Source organism: Haliaeetus leucocephalus, unplaced genomic scaffold, assembly GCF_000737465.1.
Source record: "Haliaeetus leucocephalus isolate CR32 unplaced genomic scaffold, Haliaeetus_leucocephalus-4.0 Scaffold151, whole genome shotgun sequence".
NCBI lineage: Eukaryota > Metazoa > Chordata > Aves > Accipitriformes > Accipitridae > Haliaeetus > Haliaeetus leucocephalus.
In genome coordinates, this window is record NW_010972587.1 from 11068348 (window position 1) to 11090340 (window position 21993).

Genomic DNA, 21993 nt, shown 5'->3' on the forward strand with positions numbered 1-21993 from the left:
ACCAACAAAGGTATCTGAAGCTTCCTACAAGGAGCTTTTCATTCACGACCTGTAACTTAATTCCTGACCATCTGTGAAATTTAGAAATATCACCAGTGAAGACTTCAAGATTAGATGTTAGCTTAAGTTCAGCTCACCAGAGAACAACTCTAAGAACTGTAAAAAAACTGAAGTGTAACATTGTTTGCACAAAGCTTCATGTTACTAACATTAGCCATAGGTCAAACTTTTAATTCTTTTTATTCCATTTTCAACTGGTAAGTTGATAAGAGAAAGAGCTGCTAGAAGAAAGAAAAGAAAAATACATGCTTCTGTTTACTAAAAGATGCTTCTGCAGAGGAATGGGAACTGCAAGTTTTTTTCAATGCACATATGCTATCCCCTTTTTTCTGCACCTAATGGCCCCATCCTTCCAAAAAAGATCAAAGTCACTGGTAACATTTTAGACAACCGTAGTCCTTCTCTTGTAAGAAGCCTTCTGGGATACCTAACAGGCCAGCAAGCATAGGATATCAACTTGCAGGCAGTAACTTAAAAGCCTGGAAGCTGTAGCATTTTAGACAAAACCCAAGCAAGGTAGGAGTTGCTTACACTTAATCATTTTGGGAATACTTTTTAAATGGTAGCATCTTTCAGTGCTGTTGTCTAGAGCAACTCATAGGAGAGCTCTCTTGACAAGATGAATGGAAAGAACTGGCTTTAAAAAAGATTTATTTTTAAGATAGAGGGACAGCTGTTTTCCCCATTAGAAAAACAACAGTAAGAGTTTCATTTCAATGTTTCAAAGCCCAAAAGAGCTATCACCAGAATTACTTAGCTGGTTACTTAGTGCATCAGGATTCCAGGAGGCCCATCATGTCTTTACAGAACATAGCTGAAGCTGATGCTATTTAAGACATTAATTTTTTACTTTCCCGGTCAGTCATCATTGCAAAAGGTTTACTATAGCAGAAGCAATCCAAGCTTTGCCATCACAGTATGTGTTACAGCAGGCAAATATCAGCAAGCCCATCTGCCAGGTCAGCTTAAGATTCCTTTCTGACTTTGGCTCGGGTTTGGTCACTCCAGTGAGTTATTTCTTTATTGAATTCCATCTGGGTGTACATTGTACATAATATCCATGAGGCTAATGGGGAGACCCTATAGAATTACACCTCCTGCTCCAGAATTTCAGGATCACAGAATGGCCGAGGTTGGCAGGATCCTCTACAGCTCATCTAGTGCTCAGGGCTCTGTCTAGTTGGGTTTTGCGTGTCTCCAAGGACGGAGACTCCACAACCTCTCTGGGCAACCTGGGCCAGCATTTGACCACCAGCACAGGAAAAAAAGTGTTTTCTTGTGTTCAGACAGAATTTCATGTGTTGTAGCTTGTGCCCGTTGCCTCTTGTCCTGTCAGTGGGCCCCAGTGAGAAGAGTCTGGCTGCTTCCTTTGATTCTACCCATCACACATGCCCAGTTGTGGCAAATGAGACCCCTATACAGCTGAAGAGCTTAATGCTTGGGTTTGGGGTTGGGAAGGAAGAGGGGCTGTTAACCACGTGTTTGCTACCTGTGGCCAAGGGGTCCGTGCAGCGCAGCGCAGCGCAGCCTGCTCACGTTAATTGTGGTGTGGATCCATCACTCCCCTCTGTGCAGGGGTCTGCACGTCAGGACCACCACACTTATTCAGGTAAGTGGATGTTTTATTATCTAGCTACCTGACATTGCCTTTGCGTGTGTTTTTCCTATTAAATCCTCATAGGCCTTTTATGCATATTTTCAAAGCCCTGCCCTTAGGGCTTTTTACTAGAAGAGGGTCTTTAAGATATACATGACAGAAATCTACTGTAAGGCATAATGCTTTTGAAGTTTCCTGCCCAAGGCTTAAATTGAAAAGTGTTATCCTAATTCTCAGCACCTGTACATCTGCAAGCCTGACCAAAGTCAGGCTATGTGTGGAGCTGGAACCTCGTCTATGTGCCAAGGTGCTTTCATAGAAGCAGGCACAGAGGTACGAAGGAACATCAAGGGCTCAGCCAGGTTTTTATGAACCACCTGGGAGAGACATTTGGTCTTAAATGTTCATTCTCTACTGCTCATTCTTAGTTCCTTAGTCTAAACCCTAATTCTTCAAGCCTTCTCACCAATTAAAGTGGAAGGAGCACATGAAGGACCCTGCACTGGAAACACCAAAAGCCACATTGCAGAGCAGTTTTCCAGTGTGTTTACTGATAGTAGGCAAGATCTTGAAGTAGAAATCAGAAGAGAAGATCATAAGGCAGGGTAGAAAGATGATAAAAGGAGACAAATCCACAATTGCATCTCTTACTCCATCTGCCCTTCACTGATTCTCTACAATAGTCCTCGGCAGACTGGAAGGGAAAAGAGGAGAAAGGGAGAAGATACCAACTTTTAGGTCATGTCCATACCACTGCTAGATATATTAGAACAGAACCTAGTTGATTTGGTAAAAGGAAAAAAGCTAGGAATGACTCATCTTTTTGGAAATTGAAATATGACAGAAAGTACCTTTTCCAGAGTGTTTTTTTTTATTTAAAAACACTAGTTTACTAGAGAGAGTGCTTTTTGGATGATGGTCCTCTGTGAATTAGACTGTTACATTGATCAGACTATTAATGACCAATACATGACTAGTGAGTAAAGACATACCTTCCCATCTTTAAAAGTAGTGTTGTCAGAAAGCAAATCCTATCACTTCCTACCCAAATATCAATTCCAACAGCTCCCTGTTTCATGTAGTCTATGTCTGACCCATGTACCCTTTGACAGGTCCTGTGACAAGGATCTGAATGTTCTAAATGGATAGTTTTGCAGGTTCTCTCCTAAAATACATAGCACAAAACACTATGCAGTAGCTGCCATCCCAGTATTCAAAATAAGCTGTGTATTTCCCCACAACCATCAGCCAAATAGAGGCTTACCTTCAGGAGATCTTGAGACTAGCTTAGGTCATAACTGAAGATGTTTTGTACCTACAACCATCAGGGCAACCAACTTGTGGAAGAGGGAAAATGTCAAGTGAAATCCTGTGTTAGTAAAACTGAAACCATCAGAGAGAAACCCTAGACGATACATCCTGTTATTTGTGGAGTTTGGGTTTTTTGGTTTTTTTTTTTTAATTGTTGTACCTTAAAACAGAAGTTTTGGGAGGCTATTCACACAAAGTTTAGAAGCATTTGAGCTGTACTCTCCGATTTTCCACAGGAGACTCTGAAAGCTTTTAAACAAGAAAAGCTAGTATTCACTTTGTGCCTTAGCAATCGTCATAGAGCAACGCCAAGATTGTGCCTTTGCTAAGGAGGAAACCATAGAAAGTTTTCTGTATGGTCGTACTTACAGTCTTCCAGCATACTTCAGCTTCATGGCCTGTAAGAGAGGCAGCCTAGGAAAGCAGATGAAGATATTCAGCATACTGTTAGATATTGCTAGCTCTGCAGTGAATCAAAGGGATACAGAACGCATACTTGCATTTCAGCGAGCAACTGCTGCTTCATAGTTGGATTGACACTTGTCACTACACCAGAATTTGAGATGCCAAGTGATGTTGCAGTATTCCAGAATGTACGCTTCCCTCAACAAAAAGCTGTTAATTCCCAGAAATCCCCTTACCAGTCATTTTTCCAAGTCTGAATTCCCACTGTCTTCCAGTAGGGGCAAGCCAAGGAATCCTTTTCAGCCTAACAATTTTATAGATTTCTAGAAAACGAGATGTCGGGTGCACATAACAGTAGCAAAGAGTTACAGAGGAATTCACTAAACCTTGAAGATCAGATATGGCTGAAGCAAGCAAGCAAGCTTACTGCCGATCTTCTGCAATGCTAGGCACCCTTACCTATCTTTTAAAGGAATACACCCAGAACACTAACAAGACCCGAAGTGGTCATAAAGTTGTGTGTGGACACAGAACAAAGTCCTCTTCCTACTCCATACAGGGCAGGAGAAACCTGCTTGCTTCCTTGCAGCAGTTCATGTTTCGGACATAAATTATGTCAATCTCTTCTTTTATATATATCTCCTACTAATGCTCCTGAGTTACTATGAAAGCGTAAGAGCCATGTCCAATTTGTTTCCCCTACTGAGGAATACTCCCTGCTTTGCCAGATTTGCAGCGTAAGCACATACTCTGGCTTTATGCTTTGTAACTAGACTGGTGCTGCCGCTCTCCAGTGAGCTACCTTTTTCATACTGTCTTCTTGCAGGTGTTTAAGCCCATCCCATAGTTTTCTACGCAAATCCTCATCCTAGACCTCACTTTGAACAAAAAGGACAAGTAGTACCTGTAGGAGGCTTTTGGTTTAGACACCATGTAAGCCATATCTCCTTGATGGATGCTGCGGTCTCTTGAAGAAGCTGGTTAGGTAGTTCTGTGTACAGTCCAGGGGAGAAGATAAGCAGGAACAGCTCTAAAGGCTCTCGATTCTGGCCCAGAATTTCTCATGACATGGCCTTGAATAAGCAGGCCAGTTCAGTCTGGAGATAAGTCGGAGCTGGACCCTCCGCGCTGGCCAGGCTCATCCAACAAAGTTAAGGGATTTCAGTGAGGGCTTGGAATCTGTAAGATCAGAAGATGTGCACTGCCTGGGGAAAGGGTGGAGGTGGGAAAAAAGCAGGAGCTCTTTAGAACCAAGTCTTTGCATCAGAAAAGCAATAAGGACATGTAAGACATTCTACTTTAATTTATGCAAGGCTTAATATGATCTGGATTCTTCTAGGGCTCTGCAGAGGCTGACACTACTGGCAGTAGAAACTGAACATATCAGGCCTTTGGAGTAACTTTGCAATACAGTCAGCCATATGCAGGTTATCCTTCCATGAATATTACAGTTGCTTGCTCACTGGAAGACACATCGGAAAAGTTCCTGTTATTCTAAGAAAGTCTCCGAGAGTGTTAGTTCATATTTTTTGACTGCTTGCACTTGCTACAGACCCCTGCATTTACCTATTGGTTTGGCATTAAGGCATTTGTTTCCATTATTCTCTCCAGACTTACTCCGTGATGCAGCATTTTCCTCTTCCTGTTAAGACCAATACAGAAAAAATGAGTCCTCTTATATAACGATTTTCACCCCTCCCTCAAAGCCAAGATTAGGTGTCCTAGCATTTGTCTTATACACAAGTATAGTAGACATCCTACCCAGGATACTGAATGTTAAGCCACTTCAGTCATCAGTCTAGAACTGCTTTATGTTAAAAGTTACTATTGCTTGATCATAATACCATGTACGCCACGACCTCTTGAAAGGGAATGAGCTTAAAGGTGTAGCAAGAGCTATTTTGTAGAATTGGCATGCATTTCAGGTTTAAATCAGCACTGCACTGACATTCAAGAACTTCAGTCCCCATACAGACTGAGATGAACAGCACTTTTATTTATTTCAGTTACAAGAAGAAAGACAAGTAAACCTTACAACCAGAAAGGCAATGAAGGCCTCATGAGCTTACTGATAACCATTTCATAATCTAGGCAACATGTTATGATTTCTTGAGATCACAAAGAAAGCATACCCCCCTCTTAAACAACTTTTCCTTATTTCTGTAAGGAAATTTCCTGTAAGAACAGCACACTGATGTTAACAGAATCAAGAGGGTCCACTGATGTACAAAGTCTACATTCACCCTCCCACCCCTCCTCAAAAGGCTTCAGTGTAGACTTTATTCCAAAAAAAGGTAACACGCAGTCATGATCACAGTTAGAAGAGAGGGGAAAAAAATTAAAATCTGTTTTCAAATGAAATCAAATTATGGTGCATTAATGAAGATACTTTCTTACGTGGCAGTGTACTTCATGGGTAAAGAAACTCTCCTCATTTTAAGCCAATGCTTATCTGACTTTTGTAGTAGGGAGAAACCAGCTTACATAAAAACTGATCCCCCTACCAAGCACTCTAGGTAAGAACTATCACATAAGGAAAGTGCTAGAAACATGTGGGAGAAACTACTATACAAAGTGTCAAGTGCAAACCCCCCCCTTGCCTAGAATTTGGTGTATTTACTTCAGTACAATAGAAAAGACTGAATTCAGGAGTGGTTGACAGTGGGATACAGTGCTACAAGTTGAACATTAGCTGCTAAAGGACAAACCCAAGCATGCATGTATCCCACAAGGCAAAGATACGCTTGAGCTTCCTGACCTGCTCATTTCTGCAGTTTCCTCTAGTATTATCTCCTCCCTCATTACCAACTTAATTCTTGCACTCCTTTGAAGGGACCCCTTTTAAAACTCTCAAAAATTCTGGATTATTCGGCAAAAAAAATTCACTCGCTATTTTAACGAACACAGAGCTGGAAAAAGAAAGGGGAAAAAAAAAAAAAAGAGTTCACAACTCATCTCTTCGGTTGCTCTTCTAAGCAGTATTGGACCTAGAAAACATGAGGAAGTACCAGATCAAGTACTGTTCCATCATCCTTCACTGTTTAAACAATACAGTTGAGGCAGACCATAACTTCTTCAGTCAATCACTAGCAGGTCAGTTTTGGTACATAAGATATTAATCAACTGAAAAATGTATTTTCACCCGTGCTGTATGTCAGTTCTCAGTTTCCCCTCACTTAAGTGGTCAGGGATACATTTATTACGCAGTACTCACAGTAAGTCTTGGAATTTCAGGCAGACCTATTCATTCCCAAGGAGTATCCTTTTGGCTCAGTGAAGACTTTTGAATACCTTAGCTTACATTCATTCTGGAGGCAGCCACCATGATTCCATTTACCCAAAGTACTATTTTTAGTGGGGCTGTTACCATCTTGAAATTGCAGTTTGACATTAACCAGTAATACAAAAGAGTACTTTTCAGTGTTTCCAGTGAAGGAGCTGAGAAAAAAATCTGTAAGAAACCATTGCTGCAATTTTATTTTAACAAAAGGGCAGATTTATTCATGTTTACAAACAAGTTTCAAAAACAAAAAGGAGAACATGTATGCTACCCACTAACAACCTTTCAAAATGCCAACAGCCCTCATGCTGCATGAAGGATTCTATAGATTAGAAAAAAGAAAAAAAAAAAATCACAGTTCCACTCACAGTTCACCAAGACAGCACTAAACTAACATGTTCAGACAAAAACAAAGGACTAAGATTCTGATGTATTTTGATTTAATCCATTTTGCCCGAGATAACAGAAATATTTCAAGCAAGTTCCATCACAGATTGATGTCCTGCATTAAACAATCCTACTAAGTTCTGAACAAAAGTTATTCAGTAAGTTTCTCAAAATTTTTAAAAATTAAACAGTTGTTTCAAAACCATTAAGTAGTAAATGTATTTAAGAAACTAATTAGGACAGAGGCCATAACTTCATTAGAACACCACTGCTCATGTTTTTACAAAGCATTAGTGTTATCTATTTGGCTATTAGTATTAGCAATTTATCTACAATATTTAACAAGGTAAATTGCAGGCAAAATTTAGTACAGTTTCAATAGAAACACCCTTTTCCTGAAAATACAGCAGTATTTGAAGGACTAGTTTTTTTGTTTGTTTTTTTTTCTCTGCATCATTTATAAGGAAGCTTCCCATCTATGAACAGGAACAAAAAAAGTATCTACAAACCTTGTAAACAGATCTGTATCATTTATAAACATAAATAATCCAAATTATTAACAGCCAACAGCAGAAATTAAAGTATCAATTCAACGATCCAGGGCCTCCTTGCCCTTCCCAGCCTTCCCCTCAGAAAAGGATCATGATAAACTAAAGCTCTGCTAACACACTGTTCAGGACCATTCTTAAGTACAACAGATGATCCACAGGTCACTTATGCTGAGTTACTGTTTATCTGTCAGAGTTCATTATTACTCCCACCCCCAGAAAAGCACCCTCCAGTCTGGCAGAAAGCTTTTTTTTTTTAAAAAAATAAATCTACATTCGTACAAGTGTGTCTTCTGTTGAAGTCCAAGACAAGAATATCATCTTGTCCATCATAATGTGTGAAGAGACCCAGTTTCAATTTCTTTACAATGCAGCTAGTGTGTTAACATTCAGCTTACAATCAGAGTGATGTTTCCAAACTATGTAGCGGGCTCCCTGGGGATGAAGAGGTAGCAGACTTGTTCATGTCTGTTGTAAGGTGAATTCCACTGTCAACCGCATTGTTATTTTTATTGGGAGAAGGTGGGGGAGTAGAGTTGCGTTTTGTTGGAGCATCGTCTTCAGCATCAGTATCATCAATAAGGGGAATATGAGGCTCGGAGTCTTCTATTCTAAACTCAGGATGCGTCATAAAATTGTGAATTGAACTTCGTGTCTCAGGTTTCTCTAGCCCCTCGTACAAGGAGCTACGAAATGCATTCACCACTCGGATCTGTAAACAAAGGAAAAAGGTTGTTAAAATGCTGCAGATTCACTGGTAATGGCATGGTTCTTATGAGTTTGAATCCACAAACAGCTAGACATGAGTGAATCGAATTTGTATGTGATGCAGTGGAACTTGCAATAAACTGTAAAAAATGAAGAGCGTTTCAGTAGAGCACTGCCAGTCTACACAGTAGGAATAAAAATTGTAAAAGTACTGCAAAAAGCTGAAGGGCCTAAAAATTCAGACGTGGCACTAGAATGGTTCGATTATTTAACATGGGCTAAGCATTTTTCAGAAGTGAGGCCAACAATTATTTACTTATTCACATATTAAATAAATCTCAGTGAGGGCTTTATTGAATACTTGGGGGAGGTGGGGGGTGGGAGAAGGAGGGGAGAGGCTGAAAATAAGTTAGAGGATAAAAGGGTTACTAATTCTCATGCTAGGAATTAGGATGTCAACTGACTATGAAAAAGCCAAGCAAGTGTAAGCCAATGTCACAATGACCGGACATTTACAGAGAGTCATGCAAAAAAGGATACCACTGTAACAGCTGTAAATATTCGAGTATATACCCATTTACCACACTAGAGAAAGCTCCTTACTGAATAGTGCTTTGGAAACTTAAGACCAGAACTAGGAAATTTAATACTGCATTGTACAATTAAGTAGCCACGACAGGTTGTAACTTTGAAGAGAATATTCAAGTAGCACAAAGTATGAGAAAAGCAGATGATCAGCCTTTGCTTGAGTCTTCAATTTACATTGAATTCATGGACAAAATTCCCAGGCTGAGTATTATTTCAAGTCCCTTCATTGTTTAACTAACATTTTTCAAATCAGAAAGCTAAGTTTATAGAATTCAAAAATAAACATTTCAGAGTGAAATTAGATAAAGTACATCTTCATTTTGCAAGTTGTGCATGTCCAGGTTGCCTTGAATTTAAGCTTTCCAAGTTGTAATTTGAATGATGAAACCACCCGCCCACACCCCCTTCTCCTCCCATGCCCCACACGTTTCCCTGATCAACTACACAAATTCAGGATTTGTTCTTGAACTGATAAAACAAATAGGGTTAGGCAAAAGTCAGTGACCCCTTTGTCCAACACTTTCGTCAAGACACAGTTTCCCCCTTCTGTTAGGTCCCTATTCAATTCTCAACACCTCTACTCTGAGTAAGTCTCCAGCAAAGCAGTTTCAATCCCAAAGCTCCTCTGTTGTGTAGTAAGCAGCAGAGCAACTCTGTAGTAAACAAGAGCTTACTGTTACAAACAGTAAGTTCAATTTAAAAAAATTTTTTAGCACATCCAAGATGACTTGTTTCAAGCTGAGAAATAATAAGTCATGACTAGTGCTTCCGTAGAGTTCCTTGACAGTAAAAATAAAGTGACTTCTAGGTGAAGGAATGAAGCTGGAAGGTCAAGCAGATCAAGAGCACAGACTACGAAACAGCTAAAATACACCAAACCACCTCACTGTAAACACAGAGAAGGGCTCCCCCAAAGCAACGCATTATCAGACTTGTTACCGCAGAACCACTGCACGTGATAAAGTCCTGACTGTGTTCCTCGACCTCTAGAAATAGCATTGCCCCCCCACCCCTACCACCTCAGAGCACTTTGCACAAAGAATTTTACTCAAAAGCTATCATGTCCCCATTTTTGTACTACAGGTACACAGCTAAGTCCCATTAACCATGGAAATGGGGGGAGTGGGGGGACACGCGCACAAGGGGAAGGACCTGACTGCCAATAAAGGGAGGACAGGGAAGAGCGCGAATGTGCTTGAGAAGTAAAAGGCTACAACAGCAGCTAGTACTTTACTGTTCATCACATGAAAAAATTGAGTGTGCTGTTACGGACTTGGCATGTTACATGGGCTTTAAACGAGTCCAGCAAGCTGCCTAAACTGTCTTGGCACTTACCAAGAAAATCAGTGGTGACAATGCTAGACTGAAAGTTTGTGATGCCTTTATTTGGCATGTTGCATCCCACTGTACCACTGATTTATGTGGCAAAATGGAATATGACTGCCTCGTGGGACTGGTTTTTCATTGCTTACAGATGGTGAGTTAGAACATAAGCGGTAATGGAAAACAATTTTTGGCTTCACAGGACAGCTGTAATTATCATAGGAATATAAGCAAACCCACAATAAAGGCTTGATTCCCATGCAGAATGCATACTAAACAAGTAGTCTAGACACTCCTATGAACCCAAGACCCTCAAAGAGTCCAGCTATGAAGGCAGAATTCAGACTATCAGCATTTTAAGTTATACTTAAAAAAGAGAAAATCTAGCGTTTTGATGGTTTTATTTTCAACTACTCAAGATAATTAGACGAGAGAGGTAACTATAAATAAATTGCATAAGTGAGGAGCAAACAAGACAATTTGTTATGTGCAATTTATACTGTCAACAGGCCTTCCTCATATTAGTACCAGAATAGCAAGGAATGCAGTAAGCACTCCAAATCCTCCTAGCCAGATGGCTGCTTAAGAGTTGTAACCTCAGTTCATAGGAACAGCTGAACTATTTTCCAACAAACAGCTCTGAAAGAGAGACACAAAGAAATAACACATCTGCTTCCCATTAATACATATTGGTTATCAAATAGTTGTTCTCCTGGAGGGTGTAGCAGAAGGCTGTACTACTTAGTGAGGATCAAAAACTCGTTCTCTGCTATCGTAGCTCCATGTCTGCATTGGTCATTTGACGCAATGAGATGCTGCAGCACCCATTAGATTCTGCTGAAATGGCAGCATGGCATGAAGTTGCTCTCTAGAGAATTCTGAATGTCTAATTAATGTTCTTGAGTGTAGTTAGGGATACAGGTTACTAATTAGCATTTTAACTAGGAGATGCAATCCTGTGCATCCTTACTGTTAAATCTACTTTTCATTTCTTGTTCTTGAGGCACGCGAATTTGTGAGCCGAGCTTCTCAATACTACTGCAAGGTAGGGAAATACCTGTCTCGCCAATGGAGAACAAGTACAGGGCTAAATACTTGTGCAAGCTCACACAGGAATTCTGGCCAAGCCAAAAAAAAAAAATCAGAAGAGAACGTTTCATTTAAGACAGCTCCTGAAATTAAGGGTCTTCATCCATCTGGTAATCTGAAAGTTTAAAAAGTAGCAGGGGAAAAGCAGCCCTCTCAGAGTTATTTAAAAAAAACCCAAACAATTATTTAACCAGTCTCTAGGAAGTTCGAGAAGGAAGTTAAACATGTAATATATAATTAAGATGGAAAACTCTTTCAACAATAGATATTAGCTATCAGTATTCAACTACAACTATTATGCATCTCCAGGGTCCAGCATTTAAGCCTACATACACGAGTGATTAAGTCTCTAGCCTCTACAGAGAGGAAGGCTGAAACTGAAATGCCACTTAGAGCACAATATAAAAAGGGCAGAATTAAGGAGAGACAAACTTTACTTTCACTGATGGCTTATGAACTGCTGCCAGAAGAACCTAGAGAGGAAAAAAACCCTTCAGATTTGAAAGTTTCACCATTCAATGCTTAAACCTTTGTTTTCCTTTTTATATTAGCTAATTGAATATTTCTTCTGACTTGTACGCGTTTTAGAAGCCTTGTTTCGCCACCTGAATCCTGATGTTGAGAAAGTTGTGTTATTCAGTAAAAAAAGTCCAACAAAAGCAGAGATTCAGAAGTTCCTTACAGGCTACGAAGAAAATGCATTTAGTGCTCCATGTTCTAACTACATTCATATTTTTAACATACCATTTGCTTTCCCGTCAGCTTGTTTACCTTAGGTATCATTTGTGCTGCAGTGCAAGACATCTATTTTTGTTGACCTGGGTCCATGACTACACAGTTAATTCACTTATTCAATGTAAGTCACCCTGAGAGGCATATACTCGAAAATTTACAACAGTTTTCCCGTTTTATCTTAAACATCCCTCTGTACATGAATGGATGAAGGCACAGGATGTGCAGGCTCACAGCTTTCACATTAAGGTCTTTTGTTGAAACTGTTCCACCTGTTCTCAGCCCTCTAAGAAAAAAAAGTCTTGAGGACTCCACTTTGTGGAAGAGCTCTATAAAAGCCTGAACGATGATTTTAAGTACTAAGGAGAAAATGAGAAACGTTAGGTACGTGAATTAGGAAATGTTAATTTCATGCACTTTAGGAACACACACTCACACCCCACAGTAGTAGAAGCAGTAGTAGAGGAAAACACTACATGTGTAGGGGTAGAAATATTTGTTACATCATGGTGCTGGCTGGCGATGGAGGGTTGCCGCCTTAGAGCCCCCTGAATGGTACTTCCACTCTGGAAAGCATTCACTACATCCATCTGCAAGGAATCAGAGATTGTGACAGCTTGCTCAGCAAGAGAGAGAGAGAGAGAACAAGAGAAAGGACCATCCCATCTATAACACACAAAAAGTAAAGAAAAAAAGGCACTTTTTTTTATAGAGCAGATACACAGGCAAGAGTTGCTTGCATTTAGAGCTGAAGAAAACAGAGGACCCTGAGGGATTACACATCCAGCCATACCCCCTTTTGACAGCCTCAGTCACACCAGTTAGAACTGCCACCTTAGTCAAAGGACTGGAGATGGAGAGATTTCCCTCATAACACCCACTGCGTCCTACCTTTCTCAAGACCATACCTGAGTTTGTATCCTGTTTAGGCCCCTAAACCACAAGATCTGACCGCGACGTAATTCTCTCTCAGCATGATCGATCTCCTCTACATCTTCTGCTAGTTCTTCTTCAGGAATCTCTTCCTTTTGTGTTCCATGACCAGCTTCTTTAAGGAATTTCAGACGGCTGGTTGGAATTGTTGAAATCAACTAACGGTGAATGAAAAATATGAATCAGGATTATTCTTTTTTTAAAAAAATAGTAAATGTAATACCAGGCTTAAGGCTTAACATAATATCCTGCATACGCATAGCAAAGTTGAAAAAATGATTATGTAAATGGGATGAGTGCATCAATGTAGAGCAATCGCTCCAGCTGAATAGCTACAAAGCTGTGAATATCCTCACCACCCTAACTGAGGTGTGGAAATTAAACATGGACTACAAACCTAGAAAACAAAAACACCCTTGCCAGGGCAAAAGAATTCCACTTATAGTTTACTTGACTATGCCAGGAAGGAGCGGTACCGAAGCTACAAGAGCCATTAATTCTGTAGACTGTGCTTGTATCTAGAGCTTTCAGAGCTCCCTCAGTTTGACGAGCATGATGTATTACTTCAAGTGAGAACCACATCATTTAATTAAAGCAGCCACAGTTAATTCAGAAGTACAGAACAGACATGCATTCTTTTGTGACCTGGAAGGTATTGATCCATTTGCAAGACCAGTGACGTTTCCAAAATCCTCAGCCCAGACTGTTACTTTGCTACTTGGTGTACAGTAGTTCATCTATCTTAAGCTAAACAAAAGCTACATATGGCTGTTCCAGCTTTCCTTTTCATCCCCACCTTCAGGGCTATTCTGGTGAACTATGTAGTTAAGGGGAGTCATCTTTTGATACGTCCCGTCTAGCAGCTCCAGATCAGTTCCAAGACTGCTCTCCTTGATCATCACAAACCTAGAAGACCACTTCAGCAGCTGCAGAGGAAGAAGACTGCTCCAAAAGCAAGATAAACAGCCCTTTATGCTGAAATTGCTACTGCGAATGCTCCCAGATCACACTTCAGTTTCTACTATTCTCAGAAAGTCAAAAGCTCTTTGACTTTAATGAGATGCTAAAGCAGCATGAACTGCAGCAAGGAAGCTTTGCCCTTGCAGGACACTTTGGGTCAAAGGTATTTCAAGCCATCTCGATTCTCTTCTAGGCTACTTCCAACCTCAGAGTGACTCTATTTGATTTTTTTTAAATAATTAATTTTCCAGACAACCTTATTAAAAAGCTTATACCCACTTTAAGAATATGCATCTATGTATGTATTTACAACTAAAATTCACCCTACCAATTTTATACTGAAACCTGAAGTGTCTTTTACAAAACAGAAGGAAAGAAACTGCAATGGAAAACTCTTCATGTGGTATGAAAAGTTTAGACAACTGTGTCATTAAATAATGGAAAACTCCATAGCTCGAAAGTTTCATGTAAATAAGCTTGCTGCTTACAAGCACTGTTGTGCACGCAATAGTATTGAAACCTTAAAGGGGGGGGGAGATAAAAATCAAAATGCAATAGCTCAATAGATGGGAGAACTTTCCAATTATTTCATAAATATGCAAATGAAGATTAAAGAGAAAGTTGTTTTGAGTTTTGCTGCATTTCTTGCTACTCCACTAAGTTTTTAAATCAAGAAAATACTACCAAGTTTAACAATGCTGATTTTTCAAGAAAACCATTCAACACTAAGGTAATTATATTTCAACATTAACATGTACATCGCATGTATTCTTACAGAACTTCTTCTAGTACTTATCTGGCTAAAGATAATTTCATATTTAAAAGGTAACTATGGCTGCTTCTAGTTAAATTACTAAACATAAACCAGCCATAGCATCTAGTTATGAAATGCAACTAATGGACCAAGTCAGAGTAAGGAATATCCAACTAAGGACTTTCTAGCTATTGAACTAGTCAGTTTTAATCAGTACCTACTGTTAATCTCCATATATAAGTATAGTCCACTTGAAAGATCTGAATGCTAAAGTCAGTGTATTTGTATTTTCTGCATAAAGTATTCTGATGCAAGTAGATATTTAGCATTTTGAAAAAGCTAGTTTACCTGGCCCCAGAGTAGTGTTCCCATGCCCAGGAAAATGGACCACAGCCACTGTTCAATTGAGAGTTCTGAGCAACTGAAGGGCTTCCCACCGAACTGCACAATAATGATCTGTGAAGAGCAACATCGTTAAACAACATGTATCAGTGACCTGTTACTAGAAAATTCCCTAATGCTTCAAGATCGCTACAGACAACTCTGCATTAGAACATAGCATTTCCGATCTTATTAAGCAGACACCTCCACTGTCTCAGCAGTGTGAGCAAGTTTCCAAGACTAAGTCATCTTCTTATGGCTTTCAGCATCTCAAGAACTACCTATTTATTCTTTGAATGCCACACTCACAAAAACCTGTTGACTCCTTCAGTTTACTTGCAGTTCTTTCCCTTAATTTCACAATTACAGCATGTATTTGATGCTCCAAATTTACAGTGATTATTTATCATATGAACACCCATCTCAGAACAAAGTTTATTAATCAACTTCTATTAAGAGAAGTCATAGATCAACGAGACATGAAACATTTCAGAAATAATTTAACAGAATATTACTATGTATCCCATCACTGTTAAATGTCAAGACTTTAAATCATCACAGTGTAACACTTATGTAGTAAGTCTTGGGGGGAAGAGGCAGAGATCTCAAAAGCTGAATTAAATGAGCTCCTACTGACTTACCTATTACAACAAGCTGTACAGGCCCTAATGAGCAAGGTATCCCTCTGCATAGGAATTATATGCATGAAAGTCTGCCCTGGAGAATCAACAATTCGAGTAGCAGGGCAGGTGTGAAAAGGAGACAGTATTGACCATTAAGTAGGACACCTGACAGCTGAAAAGCCCAAGGGTATCTTCTTTTATTAACACAGAATAAAACACTGAGACAACAACTCAGGAGTTACTTGTTTGGGAAGGCATTCAGTCCACCAAGTTTATAAAGGGAACACAGTTGCAGTCAGGAGTAATTTCTACATATTTGGCTTTGTTGCACAACAACAGTCGGTCTGCTGCATGTGTAACCCTAAAAATAACAGTAGCTTCTGAAGAAGTGTCATCTAAAAAAACCTAAACCTGGGAGAATAAGTGAACTAACTTTACGTGAAGCAGAGGTGCATACATTTGCATTGCTTGAACCGCTACGAATGTGGTCAACTTCACGGAATCCCGAGTCCAAGGAGAAGCTTAAGGCATAGGTTATATCTTAAGTCCAAAATAACTTAAGTCAAAATGAAAGAGTTCTGAAAAAAAAGTAGTTTACTGATTTGTTAGTTACTTCTTGTGATGAATTAAAACTAAGGCCATTTAGAAGGTAAAACTATTTCTTGTAAACAATTTCCTTTAGATTAAATTTTGACTCGGTGTTTCTCAACACCAGCGTGTTAACCCAATCAATTTCAGATAATTTCATTTCATTTGTTAGCATATACTGAGGTAACTATCTAGCTTTTACAGTCTGCCTAGATGCACCAACAGAAGGTCCCTAGACATCAGTGTTTTTCACCTAAAACAGCAGCATCTATATACAGAGAACTGTAAAATATATACCAATACAAATAACTGGTCTATGCATCAGGAATATAAAAACTGATACTTAAGTTTCTAAAGTTTATTCATGTCCTAATCTCATTAAGAAGATACGAGACATTGTAACTTTTTTGGTAATTGTTTCAATGGGCTCTCCTTCAGAGGCACAGGCAGATACTATGAGGAAGAGTTCCGACTTGGGAGGGAACATACAACTTCTTCACATTTTGTTATGAGACTAGAACACTAAGATCAAATTGAAGGACTAGAAAATTCAAAAGGTAAAATACAAGTACTTCTACATTCTAATTTTACCAATTTCAAAGAGGTCTTACCTGAAAACCCTGTCAAGCAGCACTTCCAAGTCATTTATAGCGTGTTTGATACTGAAGGTTTTTCCACATTGCAGAAATGAGATGCCTGGCACTACCTGATTAGCATTTCCAAGGTAAGCAAGTACATCAGTGTACTAAGTGCATTTTCCCCCCACCCTCCAAGAATTTACTTACCTGCACAACAAATGTCCCCAGAACAATAGAACAGAAGATAGCGTTGTTAAAGATTCCTTCAAAAACGTTTCTTTCACCATGAATTTTTCGCGCATTAATTTCATTAAAAAGCTGCATCATCACAAATGTGTTAAATACAATAGTATAATGCTCTGAAGGAGGAGCATGCAGAGGTGCATTTCTTCCACTATCGATATCAAAAATTTTCTCACCTGTGTATAAAAGGCATTTATCAGAAGCTTAATTGGTGTCTTAACACACACACTACAACAAAAAACTAGTTTTAAGATCACATCTCGGTACAACGTTTAGAAAAACTTTGTAAAGCCTCAGTGTTCTTACCAGCGAATAGGAGCGTGAAGACCACTACGAGTTGGTAGAACGCATGACCCAAAATGTTCTTCATCATTGTACGAGAAATCAAAGGTTTGTTTCTACCATAAGGCTTTCGCAACAGAAGGGCTTCAGTGGGTGGTTCTGTTGCCAGGGCAAGAGAAGCTAATGTGTCCATTATGAGATTTACCCACAGCATCTGCACAGCTTTAAGCGGAGAATCCTATAAAGATAGATACATAAACCCTCCAATATAAGTGAACAAACTGCAGCTATTAAAGGCATTTATTACACAACATGGGCATGTTCTGAAGAGCATTATGTTCTTTGGACTAGTATTTAACTGGAAGTTTGAATTCAAGAGTTAATCGGTCACGACATTTTCAACCTTTATTAGCTGAAACAATCCACCACCAGTACGTACTTGTGTTATGCATGCTCCTGTAAAAGCAACAATTACTGCTACTACATTGACAGTAAGCTGGAACTGAAGAAATTTGGAGATGCTGTCATACACATTTCGTCCCCACATAACTGCTTTAACAATACTTGTGAAGTTGTCGTCTGTAAGGATAATATCAGAAGCTTCTTTAGCTACGTCTGTTCCAGCAATACCCTGGTAGAAAAAGAAAAACACTATGAAATATAACAGGACGCACTGACTTATGTAATAGAAGCTCTTAGTACATCCTTGGTCAGCATTGACTTTGATGTACCATGCCTGAAGGACCGTTTTAATGTAAGCACCTAAAGTTCTACTGAATCAAGTTTCACTTGCAAGTTCTACTCAAGCATGGGAAAAACATAAACAACAACAACAACGAAAAAGGTAATGTTGCCTTTAAAATAAAGGCCTTAATAAAAATCCTCAATTAAGACACTAAAGACTGTGTAAGTTCTCCCACCAAAGGAATGTTACTGAACCCTGTTCAAGTTAAAGGCCACCAGATGGTGCAGTACTACAGGTTAGTCTATGTCCTAAGAGTTTGCTATATGGATTCCCGCAGCAGCGCAATGCATGTGTTCATAACACAGTAGAATGATACACATTACCAAAAGCCTTTTGCAGAAGAGCATTGACATTGAACAGTAGAATATGCAATATGACATTCTTAAGTTTTAATCACCTGTAGTCTCCTACAGTATCCAAACAGTTAATCTGAGTTCTGTGTAATACCTACTTCAAAAATACTTATTTTGCTTTCAGCATTTCAAAAACACTAACTCAGGAGCAAATTTAATGATCCTTATTCTTGATGCATTATTTTGCAAAGGAAATGAGTCACCTGCACAGTATGTGTATACCTTAAAAGGTACCTTTAAATATCACGTAGTAGGTGGTATATTTTAAGTGCTATTTAGATAAGAAGTTAGAGAAATTAGTTTCTTGCACAGATGAACATAAATGTTTCCTGAAGTTGCTGTCTAAGTTCTGGAAGATAAAAATAAATCTGCCCCTGATAACGCCAACTACAGCAGCTATACAACAGCAGAAAACAGATACTTGTTAAAACAAGACTGTTACAGTCTAGAGAACATTTCATGTGTAGCTGTCAAATTTGTAAGTTATGCTTTTGGAAAATGCTCCTCGAGAATGACGAAAGCTCTTCCCATTTTTTCCTTCAAGATTAGCATCTGAGTCAGTGCATCTGCATGTGGTGTAGGAGGAGTGTGGTCTTCATTATTTTTTTTTTTTCTTTCAAATGCTTAGCACCAAACTGTATCTTTTCAGCTTAAGGCTGAGGAGGAATCTAGCTCAGTGTTTTGAAAGAGACAGGAGAAAGCTGAAGCTACATACTTAAGGCATGAGTCTGTCTAGTATTAGCACTTAAAGCCAAGACCGGGTTTGGCTAACCATTTGAAAAGGTAGTTGAGAATTTAAACTGAGAACACCAAGTAATCCAAGGAACCATCCAGACAAATGCAGATCTTAGATTGCCATAAAATGCTGTTACTTCAGTTGTACTAGAGGTGTCCCCTAGTATAGCCACCAAAGCCATTTTAAACATTAACTGGCAGTCTCTCTTATTATAATCTCCCTGTTCCTATGCATCGTTTCATGGAAAACAGATGAATAAGCTCATTGCATATTGCATATAAGCTTTACTCAAAATCAACATAGCATGCTATTTACCACCTAAAGTCATTTTGCCTTACGTTGAACAGATCTCACTTCAGAAATCTTCAGTATCAGTAGTTCTGTTCCTACATTTTGCAACAAGCCTTTGTGTAAAAAGGTTTTGATTTACAAGTGACTGGGGATCTGTGTTGAAGTTCTATTCAATGGCAGATGCCACAAGGACATTTTCCATCAAATAAAAACATGGTTAAGTTGAAGACTGAGGAAGGAGGAAAAAGTAATTGGTATTAAGTGAGAGAGATGTTGACTCCATTAACTTAGTTGTGTATTAGGCTCATGAAACAAGCAAGGTTGTTTAATATTCTTAAGTGATAAGGTCTCCAAAATACTTAAGAAAATAATCATACCATAGCAAATCCAACATCTGCCTTCTTCAGAGCTGGACCGTCATTGGTACCATCACCAGTTACTGCTACAACTTGCCTCTGTTCAAAGACAGTGCTGTCAATTATACCTAAAATAAAATGATATCTCTGTTACAGTTCAAAATTGACAACACAGCACAGATTAAACCTGCAAAAGAAACCCAGTTTTTGTCTTCCTCAGTCATAAAAAAAATAATTAAAAAAATTCACAACAGATAGTTCTACTTGGCTCCATTTCGAAGCAGGGGGAAAAAAAAAAAAAAAAACTACCCCCTCCCCCCCCCAAAAAAAACCCAGTTGGCAAATGAAGACAACCTCATAGGTACTACCCACTACTCAGTCCTAGATTTTTTTCTAGGAGCAGAAAAAAAAAACAACCTAGCTTACTTAGAAGCTCAGTTTTTACTTACCTTTTACTAGAGTGTGTTTGTCAGTGGGAGAAGATCTTGCAAGAACACGAAGCTTTGGCCAAATTTTATCTATTCGCTCTTGCTCTATCTGCAAAAAGAGCACTGGTTATATTTTACAGTTAGGAGACCTAGAATATCTGCTGATCTACTTTACATAGTCAGTATGCTTACCTCTCCTTTTTCGTTGCGTATTCTCCTGTTAAAGTCTTTGCCCTCTAAACACAAGAAGTCTTCGCCAGGATTCAGAATACCACATTTTAATGCAATAGCACGAGCAGTGTTAATGTTATCGCCAGTGACCATACGTACAGTTATGCCTGCACGTTGACACTTTTTTATTGCATCAGGTACCTATAAGGAAAAAAAAAAACCAAACACCTCAAGACTGTTGTTATGGAACATTTTAAAAACTTTAAGTAGCTTGCCACAATTCTTTTCCTGCAAAACACACACATGGCAATTCTGGCAAAGAGGCTTTGTTATTGTTAAGTCATGTCTGCCCGTGTCCCGCCATCCCCCCCGCTTCATTTTTCAAATACTGCAGTATTCAAAAATACCACAAAAATCCTCCGTAGGCTGTAGTATTCAAAGGTACTGAGTACTGGCTTCTTATTTATGATTATGTGAAATAAACTACAGCTCACACTCTACTACTACGCCCATGACTTTCAGTGTGAAGTGATGATAGCACAGGTCAGACTGGAGTTCCACTTACATGTGGCATAAAAGCTTTCACTATTGAAAAATACCACCCTCCTTAGACCTCAACCGCAAGGTGGACTCCTTCCCCCAGTCCTCAGGTGACAAACCCTCCTCTCCATCATTCCCCATGAGAAGCTGGCAACAAGCACAATGGCTAATATTATCCTAAACAATACTCCTAATATTCCAAGTGGTAAAAAAATGACAAGTTCCATCTACTGAGACCCTGCACAGTAAGCGCCTTAAGTCATTAGTTTGTACAGAGCTTCAGTAACACAGCATAAATGACCTTAAGAAGTTTTAATCTGCTTTTATAGCACCATTAACTCTCCCCTCAATAAATTAGATTTTCATTCATCAAGTATGCTTAAGGCATACAATAGCGATTCAGTTTCTTGTACTCTCTGCATGATGAACAAGAACAAGAATCAAGATCCACTGTAAGAGAATCACTGCAGTTTAGTCAGTGACCCTACCTCAGGTCTCACAGGATCTTCAATCCCAACAACAGCAATGCACGTCAGACCAGTAACAATATCATTTTCATTGTCCCATTCCGGCTCAGGTTCCCCTGCTGGGAAGTCTCTGAACGCCAGGCAGATGGTTCTGAGCCCTTCAGAAGCCATTGGCTCAATTACAGTTTTCACGATATCATCACGGTCCCTAGGTCTAAACACCTTTGGTTCTCCATTAGCACTCAGTATTTTGAAGCACCTGAAAAGGAAAAGTTTAAAGAGTTATCAAATTTTAACCAGAAGTTCAGCCCATTCAATGGCTCATTAGTAAAATCCAGTAAGTTTCCACAAGGTTTGTTTTCACTAGACCCACACACGCAAAAAAAGCCAGTAGCAGCACCTCTAAGGTAACCTCCTCCATGTACACTTAATCTCTTCCCAATTGCAAAACATACTAGCTGTAGAAAGTTAACTGAGCCCTCCATCCTAGGATGAACATAATGCCCAATGAATGTAGGACACACACATTAGTTACC

At 39.2% G+C, this 21993-nt stretch overlaps 1 protein-coding gene across 8 annotated transcripts in view; it reads right to left on the reverse strand.

Moving 5' to 3' along the window:
* Positions 1 to 6841: 6841 nt before the first annotated feature.
* ATP2B1 (ATPase, Ca++ transporting, plasma membrane 1) overlaps positions 6842 to 21993 on the reverse strand; it is a 35271-nt gene continuing 20119 nt past the window's right edge. For 4 of the 8 annotated variants that reach the window (XM_010561851.1, XM_010561854.1, XM_010561852.1 and 1 more), the window contains 10 exons: positions 21479 to 21716; positions 20472 to 20651; positions 20301 to 20388; positions 19873 to 19979; positions 17810 to 18001; positions 17395 to 17608; positions 17053 to 17264; positions 15024 to 15131; positions 12937 to 13119; positions 6842 to 8300 (listed from right to left, as the gene is read on the reverse strand). In XM_010561851.1, coding sequence (XP_010560153.1) covers positions 7989 to 8300; positions 12937 to 13119; positions 15024 to 15131; positions 17053 to 17264; positions 17395 to 17608; positions 17810 to 18001; positions 19873 to 19979; positions 20301 to 20388; positions 20472 to 20651; positions 21479 to 21716 — 1834 coding nt within the window. In that variant the 3' untranslated portion in view covers positions 6842 to 7988. Of the gene's footprint in view, positions 8301 to 12325; positions 12619 to 12936; positions 13120 to 15023; positions 15132 to 17052; positions 17265 to 17394; positions 17609 to 17809; positions 18002 to 19872; positions 19980 to 20300; positions 20389 to 20471; positions 20652 to 21478; positions 21717 to 21993 lie in introns of those variants that run through there. The other 4 variants (XM_010561855.1, XM_010561858.1, XM_010561857.1 and 1 more) reach the window with 2 other exon arrangements.